The sequence below is a fragment of the Nansenia antarctica genome (genome assembly GCF_963989245.1).
Source record: "Nansenia antarctica genome assembly, chromosome: 7".
In the NCBI taxonomy this organism is placed as follows: Eukaryota; Metazoa; Chordata; class Actinopteri; order Argentiniformes; family Microstomatidae; genus Nansenia; species Nansenia antarctica.
The window spans coordinates 7,792,999-7,811,476 of record NC_137677.1 but is presented as its reverse complement, the minus strand read 5'-3'; the positions used below and the strand labels follow the sequence as shown (position 1 = coordinate 7,811,476).

The window sequence follows — 18,478 nt, the reverse complement described above, 5'->3', positions numbered from 1 at the left end:
CAGATTAAAAGACCCGAACTACCCACTGTACATACTTTGTGTTTTGTCCCCCGCCCCCACCTGTGGTGTATGTCCCCACCTGTCCTACCCGCTGTACATACCTTATGTTTTGTTGTATTGTTCTTCCCATGATGGATGTATGTTTATCTTGTAGATAGTAATAGTTATTTGTCTGTATCATGTAGATAGTACTAGGTTTTTTTGTCTGTCTTACATGTAACGATGAATTGAGAATCAAGGACCCCAATTGAAATAAGCCAGTGGCTTTCTTGGGTTTTTATCCTATTAGTTGACCTTGTATGTAATATGTACTTTCATGTACCTACTTCTGCAAATCTTCTAATAAAGTTTTCAATCAATCAAAAAAAAGACCACCACCACTACCCCTATACTGCATACTAGCATACTCAATGAGTATATACTGCATACTACCTACTAAATTCAGAATAAGTAACCGAAAACCAGCCGACCATTATGCATTATGTTTAAATTTCTCGCATACTCAAAATCTCGCATACTGTACAGTTCGAACGTACTACATACTCAAAATCTACGTCATATCTAGTATGAGTAGTATGCTAGTACGCTATTCCGAACACAGCCCTGATTGTATTATGTGGGATTCTCATATGGGATAGATGAATCAATGAATAGGAAAAAGGTTGGTGCGCACAGCCTGAAGTGTGTGTATGCACTTATGTCAATGAGTTGTCAGTGTTTTTGCTTATATTAATAAGACATCGATGTACTGTAAATGTCTGTTTGCAATGCTCAAGCTTTGATCCATGTTAAATCCACCTATTTCCCACCACCACCAATATATTTAGGTTGGGTGGCCAAACTCTATGCACTGTATAAGATACTGACTTATATATGTCAGTATCTTGTACAGTATATATATATATATATATATATATATATATATATAAAGACACTGACAGCCGTCATTTTCGTCATGACTAGTGTGCATGCATAAAATGGCATGCTGTGTAATCTAATTTCCATGCTCATACTTAATGACTGGACCAAAAGGATGCGACACAACCGACACAGCAAGCATAACATCCTCACCATAGAGGCATTATGGTTTTGCCTCTATTCTTATGCAGTATAGAGAGAATATAGGTACATTAACACAACCTGTGTGTGTGTGTGTGTGATGATCAAGAGACAGAACACTCATGATCAGGACCACCATGCTGAGATTTTTTATTCAAGTCTCAACTAAATGATACAAATGATTTTACCAATTTACATATCACTAAAAACACTGTCATTGTATGTGTGACAAGCAAATGTGAAATGGGATCCAGATGACCGCGATTTTGAAACAGTTTCTTACACAATTTGCGATAAAGATCATATCATTCACTCTGTACACAATGTATATTATACTCCCATTCAATATGCAGGTTATTGAAAAGCCAATGAGGGGAAAACAAGATGACAGGCATGTAATTCCACAGCATTAAAGTCAAAAGTAGATGCGATATCTGAAAACATATCGGTTATAAAAAAGTAGGTGGACCTCAGTTGGAAAACATTTGATGTGTGACTCCATTCAATGGCTTAATAATTCATGGTGAGTCTGGATTAATAAGAAAAGACCAGATAAAAAAAAAAAGGGTAACCAACAATCAACACTCAAAAGAAGAAGCACGACTCTGTACCACACTCATACTGTCCCAACACACTTTACTCTCCAGAAGTTCTATACAGGCTCTCGTATAGTGAAGCCGACAGATGATTCACGCGACTGCACAATTATTTTTTAAAGCAGAACATTCATGACATGACTCCACTCTCCCCCCCCCCCCCCCCCCCCCCTAAATTCCTGTTAGAAGTGCTAAAATGGAATCTCTCAATATACATACAGTATGAAAAGACCAAAGTTAGAGTTCATGACGGAGAAAAATAAAGGCGGGGGGGGGGGTAGCTTGAGAGGAGGAGGTGGGAGGTGGGGGGGGGGATAAGGGACGGGCCAGGTGTTGTATAAAAGGAAACATACAATTGAAAAACAACAACGAGGTCGTCAGCACAGCGCCACGGTTCAGAGACTGGTGAGCTTTTCCTTTTTTGTTGTGGTAAACAATTGTACTCCTTTTTCCGTTAGGCTTCTTCAACTCTCTGCAGACAGAGCCGGCATCTGGTTCGTTTCATCATCAGTGTGCGTCTGCTGCTCAGCAGGGCTGACTGGACTGGCCCTACCATGGAGAGAGAGAGAGAGAGAGAGCGCAGGTAATCAGAACTAGCGCCACAAATAAAAGACGGCACCACAAACGACAGAAAAAGATACATGCTAGAATTCCCCCTCCATTTTGGTGTTGAGGCAACCGATATATCGTGATACAACTATAAAAACATCAGAAAGTCAATTAAAACAAAGATGCAATGCATAAAAAAATCGGATGCTTACCTGTTGGGGCTTGAAGCTGTATGCTCATCATTTCCCTCCTGGACAGGTGACCTAGGTGACTTAGGGGACTTAGGGGACTTAGGGGACTTAGGGGACTTAGGGTTGCCCTCTACCTCTGAACCTTCATTTTTCGGGAGTTCCGATTCGCCGTTCACAGGTGTCGAATCTGAGGAAAGACGCAAAAATCGATATATTGATATTAAAGCGCAAAGAAATGATGGGAGTAAAATAAGAACAACATTTTCAATCTGTCATTAGCCAGTAGTGCCCGAAATAATGCAAATATGAGAGAATAGATAAGAATTACCGCTGTTCTTTGTCTCCTCCTTTCGATCCTCCTCCTCGCCATCGGCTTTGGGTTTACCTGGCACTGGTTCTGCCTTGCCCACAAACTGGAGTTTTAGCTTGTTGTAGACCAGGCTGGCCTTCTCCATAACGGCATTGCTGGCCTTGTATCGACGGATCTGTAACGTCAATCGAAACAGAGCTTTAAAAAAAGAACCGCGTCAGCAGAGTTCATACAGGGATGGAAGAAAAACAAGGTATGAGATTATATGTAGAACAATGTTAATTCCCATTGACAGGTTGTTGTTTTTGTGGGGGGGGGGGCACCTTTTTGAGCGTGGCGATCACGTCAGAGTTCTTCTGTAGAATGTGGCAGGTGACCTGCACAGCCTCGAGCTCGGCCAGGGCTTCCAGGCAGCCCTCAATGTTCTGTAAAACAGACAACATGACAGCTACAGGTCTCCACAGAACAGCGTCAGATATTAGATGCATTGTGACATCTGTCATAACATTTCTGTTGTCTATGATTTTTTTTTTTCTTCTTTTATTCAATCATTTTACCGGGAAGTCCCATTGAGGTCAGGGGAACTTTTTTGTTGTTGTTATGAATAAATGAAGCAAGCCACTCACTGGGTTGTCCACCTTCAGTGCAAACTTAATGTCGCTGTGGAGCTTCTGTAGCTTCTCCTCTGGTGACAGCTCTGTACACGTGCGCACACACACGCCGACAGACAAAGCGAGAGCATGGAAAGAAGGAGGGAGATATCATTTTAGCTTTGCATCAGTGCATCTGACAAACCGTTACACAGCGGTAACACCATGCAAATGAGTTTTCACATGGCCAATAGACAGAATAGAATAGATAGAATAGAATAGACTTTATTGTCCTTGTACAGTTGCCTATACAATGAACTTGTAGTGGTTCTTCTGAAGGTGCAAAAACAGAAAAACATATTCACATATTCACAAACATATACACATATAACATATCACAAATATTACACACTAGACACAAAGACAGGGCTTTCAAATGGACAAACTGAACTCAATAGTTAATGTGAAGTCGGACCTTTTTTCTTCTCAACTTTCTTCTCTGGAGGCCTCTCTGGTCGGCGTTTAGGTTTCTCTGGCTTGGGCCTAAGGGAGAGGAGGGGGTGAGTGATTTGCATGCATACATTTTATTTGGTATGTTTTAGGGCATTTATGCTTTTATTGGGGGATGGAGATAACACCTAATCTAAGATGTTTTATTCTAGTCTCTGTCCGGTTCCGTTAATATTCGTTTACCTCCTCCGGGACCGCTCCTCTGAGCGCTGTGGTTTCCTCTGCTTCGCCTCCTTCTCCTTTTTGTCTCTCCGGTCCTTCTCTTGCTTTGACCTCCCTTTCTTCTGGTTGTCTGAACGCTTGGCCGACTTTTTCACCTGGACAAGGGACAGATGTGATGTAACATATCTAAAATGGCTGTTTACTGAAACAAGAGTAGAGAGAGACAAGCGACATCTAACAACATCACCTCTCAATGTCACATCCACTGCCCTTCTCTTTACCTCAGGTCCAGAGTCTGAGTCAGAGGGGGCAGGGATCGGCGCCGGCGGGGGTTTCTTGGACTTTTTCAGCGGGTGTTCATCCACCCCCTCGTCCGAGCTGCTGTCGCTGCCGCTGTCGCTCCCTTTGTCTTTTTGCTCCTTTTCCTTCTTCCTCTCCTCGTCCTCCTTCTTCTCCCTCTCTCGTAACCGGCGCAGCTCTTCCGCCTCCTCCTTCTTCCGGCGCTCCTCGATTTCCTTCCGCCGCTCCTCGTCTCGTTTCTTCCACTCGCTGATGCGGTCCGGCTCGCTGTCGCTATAGGAGACGGTACACCATAGGGGGACCGTATTAGGTAGCCCCCATTCATAACATACTTATTTATTCATAGACACCATTCATGACGCGTCAACAGAGCAGAACCGACTTGGGACAGACAATTAGGGGCCGGCCGCTGACCTGTCGCTGTCTGAGGAGGAGGTGGGGGGTCTGGCAGGTTTGCTCGGGGGGGGTTTGGCTTTCCGTGCTCTGGGCTTTGGTGGAGGCCTCTCTGGAAGGGGCAGAGAGCAGAGGACACGAGGTGACACAGTGACATATACAGTTATCTACCATCACCTAGGTGACACAGTGGCATATACAGTTATCTACCATCACCTAGGTGACACAGTGGCATATACAGTTATCTACCATCACCTAGGTGATACACTTACCCCCCACTTTGAGTGGGTAATGAACAATGTGCAATTGGTAGTGTTTTTTCAACATCTGCTCTCCCAGTTTAATTTTTTTCCCTACAAACTTGTGATTGGCATTTATCTAAAGGCCTGCGTACCGATAATACCACACAGCAACTTAATAACTGGTTAACTGTAGAAGAAATATGACAGATCGATCTTTTCCCGGGGGGCCAAATATTCCCGGAAACTCACCTTTTTTCCGTGCTTGGGGCCCCTTCCGCGGAGGCGGGTCTGAGTCGGAGTCGGACTTTGAGCCAGACTTGGATTCTGACCCAGACAGGGCAGGTCGTGGCTTCTCGTCCTCCTCTGAGTCACTCCCACTCCCACTCCCTTTCCCTTTCCCTTTCCCTCCTCCTCCTCCTCCTCCTCCTTTCTGCTCCGACTGAGAACCGGAGTCTGAATCAGAGTCTGAGCCAGACGAGGCCTTCTGCAGCCCACACAGAGAGAGAGAGAGAGAGAGAGAGAAAAAAAATAAAAACACCATGAGAGGAAAGTCACACGAGACTCACTGAGTTCCAGGCGTCCTTGGTTGAACCTCCGAGGGCTGTGTTCTGTGTTCTCACGCTAGGCTGTGTGGACGCCTCACCTTCTTCTTTCCTCTGCCGACAGCAGCTTTCTTCCCGCCTCCTCGCCCCGCTGCTGCTGATGACTTCTTCTCAGGTGTGAAGTCCTACAAGGTCAAACCAGAAAAACACACATAAACAATCTAGTTTGTGATTGTGACGCAATTGTGAACTGCTGGGGTAGAACACACAACTATGTGTGTGTGTGTGTGTGTGTGTGTACTGACCTGGTCACTGTTCTTCCCAGAATCCGAGTCACTGGGGGACGGGTCTGGCTCCGAGGGGGAGCCGCTCTCCTCTCCGTCCTTCTCGCTGGACGAGCCCCGGGCCTTCTTCGAAGGAGGGGGGCGCTAAACGACAACAGCGGAGATTGAGCGGAAATTACATACTGTTCATAGTCTCGCTTTTTTATACATGTTAGAATAAAGTTCTGATCATATCTCATATCTGATCGTATCTCATATCTGATCATATCTCAAGGTTTTGGCCTTTTTCAGCACTTTTTGGCAGTTATACAGCATTGAGGAATGTGTTGAGTAACGCCACTTCAGAGAAAAGACTGTTCTGTACGGTGGCCCTTAGGTTCCAAAGACACTGACGATGGAAATTGCAATCACCTTGGCAGCAGGGGGCTTCCTCTTCGCACCTCTTCCTCCTCCTCCTCCTCCTCCTCCTCCTCCACCTCCACCTCGTCCTCCTCCTCGTCCACCTCCTCCTCCTCCTCCTCCATCTTCACTTCCGGAATCAGAGTCAACCTCACTCGCTGTGTCGGCTTGTTTACGTTGTTTCCTGGGCACCACAGCTTTAGCTTCCTCATCATCCTCATCCTCATCACTTCCTTTACCTCCTCCTTCTTCTTCAGCTCCTCCATCATCATCATTGCCTTCACTGTCAGAGGAGCTGTTAGGCTAGGGAGAGAATAGAGGTAATGCCACACACACAAGTCATCAACTTGGAGGTCTTATTTTGGACAATAAGTTACCGATGTAAAAGAAGCATACAGAAAAAAAGAAAGAAAGCAGGGATAACAACACTATCAGGACACAGGGCACACAGCGTAAATAGACTAAGGTCAGGGTCATGGAAACAATATTGATCCGAGGCTCGGTCACATGGATCCCAGAGGAAATGAGGAACTTACAGCACCCCTGCTGTAGGAGGCATGGGGGTTGTTTTGGATTTCCCATAAGCCTTCGTTGAATCCCTTCCTTTTATTGGGCTTTCCGTAGCGATCGCTGTATATCTCGTAGGCAAAAAGGTCCTTTGGTGCAAGGAATGCACTAGGAAAGAGAGAGGCTGTGTTTTATAGACAATGTGATGGTACATAGCACTGCACTGTAATTCTAACAGTCAAGACATACCATGAAATGGTATAGAATGGCAACACTGACACTGACAGACTTTCTGTGCCACCTAGTGGCAGTTTGAGAACAGCGTATACCATCTTGCAAAACAAATCCTCTAACAACATCATAACAAAGCGGACAGCATCTTTCAGAGCACAAATATGATGTCATACACAAAGCGGTAGATTAAAAGCACTTCAATGGGATTCAAAGGCAATGAAGAAGCAGCATAAGAAAAATATGACCATGGGGAATACACCGCAAATACTGGCGTACAGACTCCAGAATAGCCCCAGGTGGAACAGGATTACCTAGCTAACAGTGGTGTGAAAAGCATCTCTGACTACCTCAGTATAAGACGGAAGACTTGTCTCCCCAGTGCTGTAACACATTTCTTAAGTAATAAGGATTTGTTGAATGCGGGCCTATTAGTTACAGTTAAATGTTGGATACATCAGTCCATCCATGTCCATTAAAGGAGGAATTATCTTCTTTTTCTAAATCAGTAAACAGGCACACAGCAGCACTTACGTTTCGTGGGTCCCGAAGAAGAAAATGGGGATCTTATTGGGGGGTGGTTTCACTGCCCCCTCTGCCACATCCTCAATCTGGGAGACAGAGACACACAGGAGAGACTTTGTATTGTAGGGTGCTTATTGCATTAGAGGTCAATAATACTGTATATTCACTAATAAAAGCACCTGACATGAGTTTTTAAACATAGCTACTTATGATCATAAACATGTTGTGTCTCCAGACTCAAAACAAATCAACATTCCTCCTCTAAGACTTCAAGTCAAAACCATTCATTCAGATTATTTGGCTATGGCACAACACATTACCACCAGTTTTCCATGACAAGATCAAGAAAATCTAATGTGTTACTGTGTTCAACAATAAACCTCAATGAAGTGTAGTAGGATTTGATTTGCATGATTTGCATGATTTGCAGGTATTAGTGCAATGATTTTAAAATGTGTGCATGATTTGCAGGTATTAGTGTACAAAGTCAAAGTTGCAAATTAGCCCACAGTTCAATGCACACACATCAACAGTAGCCAGCCAGCTTGCCTTAGCACTGGACTTACATATGGACCAAATCCATGCACAAACAAGGCCATTCTGGAAGTAGCCTTGGCCATCATTGCACTATGCAGAGATCACATCCAGATCCAGCCTAACATCCAGCCTGATCGACCCCTACACCTCCCCAAACACGAGGAGAGGCAAAGCTACAAAGCTAAGCTGGCTAAAACCAAGGATGCACACACACAGCGAGACCTTCCAGGGTCCCATAGCCGCCCACCCCCTCACTGCCTCGGGATCAGGCTGCCTGGCTCTTACCCTGGCTGGCCAGTGGGGGTAGCCCTTCATTTTGGCGAAGACCAGGCCTCCCGGCTGGAAATTGTGCGGCATCCTTCTCCTCCTCCTTGCTCTCCTTCTCTCTCTAGCAGCCTTTTCTCCCTTTGTGTCGCTTATCTTTCTTGGCGTTTTTGCAGGCCGACACGAAAACCCTGTAATAACGATGTAAGTTAGCTCCCAAGCTAAGATCGCGAAGCTAACAGCAGCGCGAGACGAGGCAGGCTAAGCTCTCGCGAGATGAGTTGAGAAGCTAACTCTCATTATGGCTGTGTTCGAAATGGCATACTAGCATACTACTCATACTAGATATGACGTAGATTTTGAGTATGCGAGAGCGTTCACACTGTAGATTATGTGAAATTTGAGTATGCAAGTAATGTATGTAACTAGATTTTCGGTCGGCTGGTATTGGCATACTTATTATGAATTTAGTAAGCAGTATGCAGTATGCTAGTATGCCATTTCGAACACAGCCTCATTATGAGAGAGGAGAGGAAGTCCCTCCCACTTAGCTTGGCCTTATTGGCTGTTTCTTTGTGTTGCTCCACCCTGCTAACCAATGAAAGGCTATAATGTGTAACACTGTTAAATGTGCGGTAAGGACATTCTAATCAGGCGCTCCCTTCATTCATTTGCAAATGTGCAAAAATGTGACGTTTATGACGTTAGATTGTGTTTGATATTACAGACAAGTTGATTTGGCCCCATAGCTCTTCTTCAGGTCGCATAATATTAACATGAATGCATCACACACACACACACACACACGCACGCACACATTACATGCACAAGCACACGTACACGCACACGCACAAAGCGACAGCCTCTGTGACACGAAGACGAGTGAGTCCAAAAGTAATCCTTCCCTCTGGCATTGTGATTGGCAATGGCACCTGGTCCTACCATAAAAATGTAAAAATACAAAATGTACATGACTGCTAATTGTCAAACATGTAAATGTAAAAATATAATCCTAAAAATGTAATGTGTGATTTTTATTTCTTTTGTTGGGTGGGATGTATGATCTGGTGCATGTCATTATTACAGAAGTTCCCCTTCTTTTGGCAAATGATATTGGATATGGATGTCATTTATGTAATATCAAACGTGTCCACTCCCAACTTCCATGCACTCCAACCTATTCAACACACACAAAAAACTTCAAGTTTAACATGATACGATGCAGTGTACAATCTGTAATACATGAACATTCTACTTCATGCTGATTACGTTGTTATTTAGTTTATTTATTCATGTTCAAGTAGAAATCATTCTACACATTTCGTGAGCTTAGAATGATAAGGTTCTATCTCCGTTTAGGGCAGTTCAGAGATATTGAGCGTCAAAGTTTTTACATTCCATTATGTTTTGTGAGATGGAACCTTTGTATTTTATTAATTACTAACTCAAAAATGTCAACATTTGTAAAAATAGATTATGTAAAAAAAACTCAATTTTGACAAAAATGGAGATAGAACCTTATAATTCTAACGTCACGATTAGTATTTCTACAGTCCTGTAGAATTATAAGGTTCTATCTCCATTTTTGTCAAAATTGAGTTTTTTTACATAATCTGATCCATTAGGTGTTTATTAATGCCTGTGTGGTGTTATTTTTTTACCACCACTGGGCTTCGCTGTTTAAAACATTTCCCCTTTTTTAAACGTCATTTCCTGCGCACACTTCCTTCTTCCGTTCTCGGGTTTGATGTAAACAAGCTTCTCTTCTAAGCTGCTCTCTCTCACACCTTCTTAGTCACCTGGACTCTTTGATCGCAGGCTATTTTAACTGCCAACGTCAACTAAGAGAAATGAAGAAATTCTTTGATGATATCAAGAAAGATATCAAGTTCAAGTCAGCAGGACCTGGGAAGAAACTGACAGCAGAAGAGGGCAGCAGGTAAACAAACTTCCCCGAGCGTTAGACGGCCGTTAGACGACCGTTAGCCTGAGCGTCTGACGCTCCAGTCCGCTTGCCTGCAAATAACCTGGTGACGTCATCGACCCGCTATTTGGTGATCATTATGATCCCTCATTATGATCTAGCACACTGCTTCACGCCTGTACGCATGATCTGGCATGAACACCGCATATCAAATGGGGAATGTCACGTGAAGTATCCACATCACATGATGATGTTGACATGGTTCTTCTCTTATCCCCCCCCCTGTCCTCTGCCTGTAGCTCGAAGCACCAGGTGGTGCAGAGCAGTGGCCCTGCCAAGCCCCGCCAGGCCCCCTCTGATGGCAGGGCAGGGGCCGCAGCCCAGGCCCGGGTGGAGCAGCAGCACCGCCCACGGGTCCAGACCTCCCAGGATGCCATCCGGAACCAGGGTGAGAGAGGGATACATACACCTATGGTTTCATCGTTGCTTCAGTCTTATTGTACCCTATTCCTTGAAAGATTGTAGAATAGAATAGAAGGATATTGTATTGATAAGACTGTCAACTGTTGACAAGTCCGACAAGCAGTGTAGCCTGGCTGAGAGGATTAGTGAGATTGCGTTTTGGGTCTCGTGGTCTGACTTAATTCTCTTTTCATAGTGAAGAGAGAGTTGGAGGCAGAAGCTGCAGCAGTTGCAGCTGCCCAGGATAAGGTAACAGTACTTCATCATGTTGAAAACACTTAAACTTCACAGTTAATACCTTTTATCCACATGACATGCATTTTCTGTCCTGGGACACACCAATTGAATTATTATTTAACTAATTCATAATGTAAAACATATAATAGGATAATTCATTATCATTCCAATTGGAACAAGATCGCCTGACTGTCTTAAGACATTGACATTCAGTGTCTTAAGACACCTCAAGATGTTCTGTGTCTTCAAGACACAGAAAATATGTCTCTTATGCTCCATGTCTTAAGTGAGTGCATGTCTTCAGGTTAGGTCTTAAGACGACTTAAGACGTCTTGACAGACAAAAGTCTTATTTTGGTTAATTAAGACATCTTAAGACATCTCAAGGCAAGGTGATGGCTGGGTATGTAGGAGTAGGGGCAAGGACGCACATCTATACAAATCAAACCAACAACTGTGATTTTATAGCACATTGTGTACACACTTTTGCAATACAACGCTCTTTAAATGTTTTTTCAAACTCAAGACTAGATCTATTCTACACATTGACTGACCAACAAAGTACATGTGTTTACTCATTGTTGGTAATGTGTCATCTTTTACAGGACACCACCACGGTGCCTGTTAAGGATCCTGCCTGTCTCTCAGTGTCAGGTGTCTATTTCACCTGCCCACTCACCGGAGCCACCTTAACTAAGGGCGAGAGAGATGTTCACATCAAAGAGGCCATTTTCATGGTAGGTCTGAAAAGAGATTCACATTTTTTTAAGCTTTAAACGAATCAGATGAACTCAACGGCGTTGCATGATCTGACTGTGACTGACATGTACGTTCATGTGAAGTGTGAATTAATTGACTCATTCATACGTGCCATTCATTCATACTATTCGCGGGAAATAAATTGCACCACAAGTCCTCACTGACATGAATGGAATTGGTCCTAATTGAATACCCCCCTGATAAAAAATTTGTCTGGTCATGACTAACAGCGCTTTGAAGAGGACCGAGTGGAGGCCTCCATCATGATGGTGCATACCTTCAACAAGGACAGAGAGAAAGTGAAGGCTGCGGTGGACATCATCAGCAAGTGAGAAATGCGTCGATGTTGGCAGGAGTCTTTCATAGGAAAGGTTCTCGTGTTGTCATGTTACGGACTGATGTTGTAAGTGATTATTTCATGCCCCCCCCCCCCCTCTCTCTCTCTCTTGCCAGGTACATTGAGAACATATGTAAGAACCCCACAGAGGAGAAGTATAGGAAGATCAAACTCAGCAACAAGGTGTACCAGGTAGGTGTTAGACATTTACATTTACATTTTTGGCATTTAGCAGACACCTTATTCCAAAGCGACTTACAATCAATACATTTGAATACTAAGCATGTGAATCAGCAGTCCACCATTCGTTGCAGGAAGAGTACTCTAGCTCGGGCCCGGGGCCACTGATAGAAGGAAAAACCTTCTCCCTATTATCGCCTTCTACTAATTTTATTATTTATTTTTTTTATTTTTTCTGGAGGAACAGAGAAACAGTACAAGGGGGGCAATAGAAGTTCTTAGGGACACAGTAGAGGGGAAAGCGGGTGTCTTTAGGAGACGTAGTGGTGAGGGTCAGAAGATGTCTCAGGAAGAGCAGTTAAGATGTAACCTGAAGAGATGGGTCTTCAGTCTACGGCGGAAGATGGGTAGTGACTCTGCCGTTCTGACAGCCGTTGGGAGCTCATTCCACCAGCGGGGAGCCAGTGTTGTGAAGAGACGTGATCGGGCAGCCCGACTGCTGTGTAGAGGAGGTGGGGCCAGTCGGCCAGCCGAGGTGGAGGAGCGGAGTGAGCGGGCAGGGGTTTGGGGGGTTACGATTTCCTTCAGGTAGGCAGGGGCTGTCCCTTTAGCTGCCTGGTATGCAAGCACCAGGGTCTTGAATCTGATGCGAGCTGCTATCGGGAGCCAGTGCAGGGTGCGAAGGAGAGGGGTGACATGCGAGTATTTGGGGAGGTTGAATACCAGCCGGGCAGCAGCATTCTGGATGAGCTGCAGAGGTCTAATGGCTGAAGCGGGGAGCCCAGCCAGGAGTACATTGCAGTAATCCAGGCGGGAGATGACCAGTGCCTGGGTCAAGAGTTGCTCTGCCTCTCTGGTAAGGAATGGTCGTATCCTTCTGATGTTGTAGAGGAAGAATCTGCATGAGCGAGCCGTTGCTGCAATGTTCTCCGCACAGGAAAGTCGGTTATCCAGGATCACTCCAAGGTTCTTGGCTGTCAGGGAGGGGGTTACAGTAGAGTTCTCCACTGTGATGGAGAAGTCTTGGAGAGGGCAGGCTTTCCCGGGAATGAAGAGGAGCTCGGTCTTGTTAAGATTAAGCTTGAGATGGTGGTCAGCCATCCAAGTTGAAATGTCAGCGAGACATGCTGAGATACGGGTTGCCACGTGTACATCAGACGGGGGGAAGGACAGGAAGAGTTGAGTGTCGTCTGCGTAGCTGTGGTAGGAGAGCCCATGTGAAGAGATTACCGAGCCAAGAGACTTGGTGTAGAGGGAGAAGAGTAGGGGCCCTAGGACGGAACCCTGGGGTACTCCAGTGGAGAGGGTTCGTGGAGAAGATAGCGATTCTCTCCAGGTCACCTGGTAGGAGCGGCCCGCCAGGTAGGAAGAAAACCAGGAGTGTGCGGTGCCAGAGATGCCCAGGTCTGAGAGGATGGAGAGAAGGATCTGGTGATTGACTGTGTCGAAGGCAGCAGACAGGTCAAGGAGAATGAGAACAGAGGAGAGGGAGGAAGCTTGGGCAGAGTGGAGGGCTTCCGTGACAGCAAGGAGCGCAGTCTCAGTGGAATGCCCAGCCTTGAAGCCGGATTGGTGGGGGTCTAAGTGATCCATCTTCCGGAGATAGTCAGTCAGTTGTTTAGATGCCGCGCGTTCAAGGGTTTTGGAAGGGAAGGAGAGAAGGTATACAGGTCTGTAGTTGTGGACAGATGATGGGTCAAGGGTAGGTTTCTTGAGGAGAGGCTTGACTCTGGCTATTTTGAAGGCCGCTGGGACAGATCCAGTGGATAGGGAGGAGTTGATTAGGGTGGTAAGGTAAGGAAGGATGTCGGCGGAAATGGATTGGAGAAGGGGGGTGGGGATGGGGTCAAGAGGGCATGTGGTTGCCCGCTTTGATGTGATAAGTGTGAGAATCTCATCGGGGGAGAGACATGATGAACCTGATGAGAAACTGAATGTGTCTGTCAGGGCCGTCCTTTCAGCCCTCTCTCTCTCTCTGGTCTGCCTCCCCAGGAGAAGGTCAAGCCTGTGGATGGGACTCGGGAGTTCCTGCAGGCTGTGGGCTTTGAGAGCATCATGATGCCTGTGGATGTGGATGGACAAGGTAAACTCACCCAGATGCAGCGTGTGCGTGTGTGTGCGTGTGCGTGTGTGTGCGTGTGTGTGGTGTGTGTGTGGTGTGTGTGTGGTGTGTGTGGTGTGTGTGTGGTGTGTGTGGTGTGTGTGTGTGTGTGTGTGTGTGTGTGTGTGTGAGAGAGAGAGAGACCGTGTGCACAGGTAACCATTGCGATGTGTCATTTCTTCACACACACATCCCAGAGGAGAGTGAAGAGTTCCTGGTGCTGGCAGAGTTCAGCCCTGAAGCCCTGGAGGAGATGAGGGACAGGAGGGACCTTCTGCAGGTGGGAGAGCCTGTCAGGGCCCAGCTGGACCGGCAGCCCCAGGTCTACCGCTCCTCCCCCAACGCCACGCGCTTCGAGCTGCCCCAGGACTTCTACAACCTGACAGCAGAGGACATCAGGAGGGAGCAGATGCAGAAGTATGTAGACTCACCCAGAGAGACTCACCAGAGAGACTCACCTACATATTATGGCTCATTGTGCTCGATCATAAACTGCACCCACTAGCATTACAGCATGACAGGTTCATCAATCTCTTTTTCTGTGTGTATGTGTGCGCACACATGCCTGTGTGTGTAATCGACAGGGTTCCAACCCGGGTCTCCCATACTCCAACCTAATCTTGTCCTGAAGCCAGCTGTGTAAGACGTTGGGTTGGTGTGTGCGGGGGAAGACCCCCGGGGTGGAATCCTGCGGGTTTCCAGGCGTCTCTGAACAGCTGGTACCTTGTGTCCGTGTGGTTGTCAGGACGGAGCAGGTGGAGCGGAACGCCATGCTGCGCACCAAGGCCATGCGGGAGAGGGACGAGCAGAGGGAGAGGAGGAAATACAACTACTCCCTGTTGAGAGTGCGAATGCCAGACGGATCCCTCCTACAAGGTCTGTGTCTATCTGTTGACAGCCACCTTCCTGGGTGTGGGTAAACAGCTCTAGCTCTTTTAGGGTAGTAGTTCACAAGGACGTGAAACTAGGGAACACCTGCACACACTGGAATCACTAACGTTTGAATTCATAAGAACTATTCTATGATGGAAGCAGTGGAACGGAGATTAAATACTGACAATGATTAGAGTACAGGTTTTGTCCATGTCGCTTCGATAGAGAGGTATTCATCAGTGAAAGTTGACTGTACCGTGCTTCCAGAAATGAAGGTCACAGACCTTTTCACAGCCATTCCGATAACTATTTGGCAGTGACCGCTGCCTCTCTAATCTCCGTGTTTTCTAGCAGTGTTGACGTCTGCCTCTTATCTCTCTCTCTCTCTCTCTCTCTCTCTCTCTCTCTCTCTCTCTCTCTCTCTCTCTCTCTCTCTCTCTCTCTCTCTCATAACGCCCTCTGCAGGCACCTTCCTCGCCTGGGATCGGGTGGCTGTGCTCTTCCAGTTTGTCCGGGAGGCGTTGGTGGACGACTGGCAGCCCTTTGAGCTGGTGGCCCCGGGGGGACACAAACTGCAGGAGGACAAAGAGGTGGCCCTGAACGAGTGCAGCCTGGTGAGAGACCAGGACACCTCAGAGCACATCTCCAACTCTGGTCCTGTAGAGCTTTCAGGAATGCAGGCTTCTGTTCTCAACCCAGCACAAAAGCACTGGTTGCGACAAAAAAAAATCATGTATATTAGCATCATAAGTCGAAGCTCAGCTGGAACAGGACCCTGCACTCCAGGATTGGAGTCGCAGACCCCTGCCCCAGAGCAAATATGGAAGCAAACAAAATGAGATAAATTTCATCAAATCTTTGTTTGTTTACCGTGTTGTCTCTCTTGAAGGTCCCGGCGGCCACGCTGACGTTCTCCTGGGACGCCTCGGTGCAGGCGGACATCGCCGCCGCCGGCAGAAAGAATGCTGCGCTCCTCAAGCCGGAGTTACTGGAGAACATTCGGACCCTCAGCTGAGCACAAAGCCACATGTTGTCCTTGAACTCTCCCTGCTGCCTCCCACTGATATTACTGAGCGTCCACAGCCCCCCCCCCTCCCTCTTCCCTACCTGGAGATGACACTACCCTGTAGAAATACACTACTAACTAACCCGTTAAAGGAAGGTCCGTCATTCTGAAGAGGAATGATAAATAGCTTATTTACCAATTACCACGCAGTGTTTTATTTTTATTGTTCCCTGAATGTACGTACCGGTAGGTTGACTGTGGATCTACTCCCTTACACATGTATGACTAGGTCATCAGTCAACTCGGCGTGGTATGGAGAGACGCCGTTGTCATGGCGTGTCTCTACAATGCCCATCTCCCATCTACTCACCCTGCTAGCACAACATATGTGTTGACCCAGATGCTATACAGTAATGTCGGTACAGTTTTGAAGAGTGGGTGGGTGGTCGTAGCGGAGGCAGATGCTAGACTTGCTAACCCAGTGGTAAGGGTTCAGTGAATGTGGTGTCGTCCTATCTGATAGTGGAGCAGCCTGATCTGATAGGACTCCTGAATGAAGCCTATTTCAGGTCAGGTATTTTTGTTTTATTTTATTTTTGACTTGATGTGATTTGATGTGAGTGTTATCAGCTGCAGACCGCAAAACAACGTAACGGTTACGCTATTTTATTTAAGGTGAATCCTGTAATATTGTATTTGAGTCATCCCAAGCACTTTCAAAGATAGCAGCAGCAAGTTTTTCAATTACCTGAACGTAAAATTGATTGGACTAAAGCTCCTGGCAATGAAGAGACCCGTTTGGCGAATGGGGGAAATAAACCATTCTATAATGACAGAAAGAGTTGGCACTCGTCTTGGCATACATGTTGAAATGTCAGTTATGTTGTACTTGCCTGGACATAATCTGTAGGGGCTTGCTGCCAGAGCTTTGGCTATGCATCATTTGCAAGTATAACCAATCTATCCCATCAAGCATTTATGAAATTTATTTAAAAATGACTTGCAATTCTAATTAAATCGTTCTGAGTTTGCTGTCGTGATGTTGGCAGCATGGAAATGTGTTGTTTTGTAGTGGTTGTGTTCACTTGCAGTCAGTTTCAGTTTGTATGTAACCAACATAACTCATTGTGGCAGAGCAGTATGTATAGAGAAATGTATAAATGGCTCTTTTGTTTTAAGACTGAAATGAAGGGACATACACACAACATGGTGAGACAGTGTTGATCCTGCGCAGGTGGCTGGGATGACAACAACCTACCTCTCCTCACAGTACCTGTCCACTGCTCAGTGTACCATGCACACGCTCAGCCATATTCCTCCAGTGTTTCAGCCACGTCAGGAGTCTGTACACAGTGCTACTGTCATCTGCTAACCATAGCAAAGCTCATTGGTTCATTTACGTTGTTTTCTGAACCAAAATGTTAATGTGTCCTAACTTTGTCTAGGATGACTAGCTGAGGATAGCATGCTGTCTACTTATCAAAGCTCTGGAGTTATATGTTGCTTTCTAACCTGCCTGTAATAAAGAAGATTGCATTATGGTTTTGTTATTATAAATCACACATAATGTACACATCATACTGCCTGCTTGGGAATAAGTGTGAACCTCATTGAAATAAAATGTGGTTTATAAGGCAACGTTTCGTTCACCCGAAACATTATTCGGTACCTGTCGATGCAGCACATATCAAAGGCATGTTTCTTTTTTAAATAATGCTTTATTCAAAGACAAATTGTGAGACACCTTTATTCATACCTGCAGACTGCAAAACAGTTGGACAGGAGAGCATTCTGAATGACCCTGCCACAGAAAATGAAAGGCAAACAGCAACGTTTTTAAATGGACGGCTATTTACTATTCCACCTCTAAACCATTATCAAAAGAACACACAAAATGGAGGTTTAGAATAGTAAGACAAGCACTATGCATGTTTAGCAGCCTGATAGGCAACAGAACTTGCCGGATGTTTTCTAAACCCATTAACAAAAACAGAACATTTCTTGATGTATGTGTGGTGGTGGCATGTCGATAAAGGCATCCAGATAAGGGGGCGGGGGGACAAGGGAGGCATATAAAAGTGCAGTACATTTAATCACATCATTACTATGTTTTAATGAATTCAACCAGTTTCAAGTATGTTCAAAATACATATATATAAAAGGTCAGGATGATGCTAGGACTACTGCGGTGCAGCAGACAGCAAACTTCTCCACTCGGTACTGATAAACCCAATCTGTTGTGAGTGACCTCAGAGTCATGGCTGCCTGAGTCACCTTCCACCCCTCACAAAACCAACACATCCTAACAAACATGTCTGACAGAACCAGCCAAGCATGGGTGGATGAACGTTGGATGAAATTAGCCTGTTGCCCTACTAGAACTTCTGGGGTCAGACAATGTCATTGTAC

General features: G+C 45.7%; 2 protein-coding genes across 2 annotated transcripts; one reads left to right on the top strand and one right to left on the bottom strand.

Annotated features, from left to right (window-relative positions):
* Nucleotides 1–1,225: 1,225 nt before the first annotated feature.
* Nucleotides 1,226–8,304, bottom strand: hdgfl2 (HDGF like 2). The gene is made up of 16 exons (XM_080537094.1): nt 8,213–8,304; nt 7,400–7,476; nt 6,664–6,802; nt 6,140–6,430; nt 5,750–5,872; nt 5,546–5,629; nt 5,152–5,386; nt 4,682–4,772; nt 4,249–4,540; nt 3,989–4,122; nt 3,771–3,838; nt 3,332–3,402; nt 3,029–3,130; nt 2,724–2,880; nt 2,417–2,582; nt 1,226–2,204 (listed from the first exon to the last, which is right to left on the bottom strand). Exons 1-16 carry the CDS (start codon nt 8,282–8,284, stop codon nt 2,120–2,122), a joined length of 2,187 nt encoding a protein of 728 aa, XP_080393220.1. The 5' UTR covers nt 8,285–8,304; the 3' UTR covers nt 1,226–2,119.
* A 1,633-nt stretch (nt 8,305–9,937) lies between these two features.
* ubxn6 (UBX domain protein 6) lies at nt 9,938–17,580 on the top strand. Its single transcript, XM_080537099.1, has 11 exons — nt 9,938–10,130; nt 10,415–10,563; nt 10,774–10,826; nt 11,419–11,550; nt 11,803–11,900; nt 12,026–12,101; nt 14,082–14,172; nt 14,388–14,607; nt 14,936–15,066; nt 15,529–15,677; nt 15,953–17,580. Exons 1-11 carry the CDS (start codon nt 10,042–10,044, stop codon nt 16,076–16,078), a joined length of 1,314 nt encoding a protein of 437 aa, XP_080393225.1. The 5' UTR covers nt 9,938–10,041; the 3' UTR covers nt 16,079–17,580.
* Nucleotides 17,581–18,478: the final 898 nt, after the last annotated feature.

Coding starts and splice junctions, on each gene's coding strand:
- hdgfl2 (XM_080537094.1), bottom strand. CDS start 8,284: ATGCCGCACAATTTCCAGCCGGGAGGCCTGGTCTTCGCCAAAATGAAG. Junction 4,541..4,681: donor TCCTCCTCAGACAGCGACAG/GTCAGCGGCCGG, acceptor CGTCTCCTATAG/CGACAGCGAGCCGGACCGCA. Junction 2,583..2,723: donor GGAGGAGACAAAGAACAGCG/GTAATTCTTATC, acceptor GTCTTTCCTCAG/ATTCGACACCTGTGAACGGC.
- ubxn6 (XM_080537099.1), top strand. CDS start 10,042: ATGAAGAAATTCTTTGATGATATCAAGAAAGATATCAAGTTCAAGTCA. Junction 11,901..12,025: donor GCGGTGGACATCATCAGCAA/GTGAGAAATGCG, acceptor CTCTCTTGCCAG/GTACATTGAGAACATATGTA. Junction 14,608..14,935: donor AGGAGGGAGCAGATGCAGAA/GTATGTAGACTC, acceptor TGTGGTTGTCAG/GACGGAGCAGGTGGAGCGGA.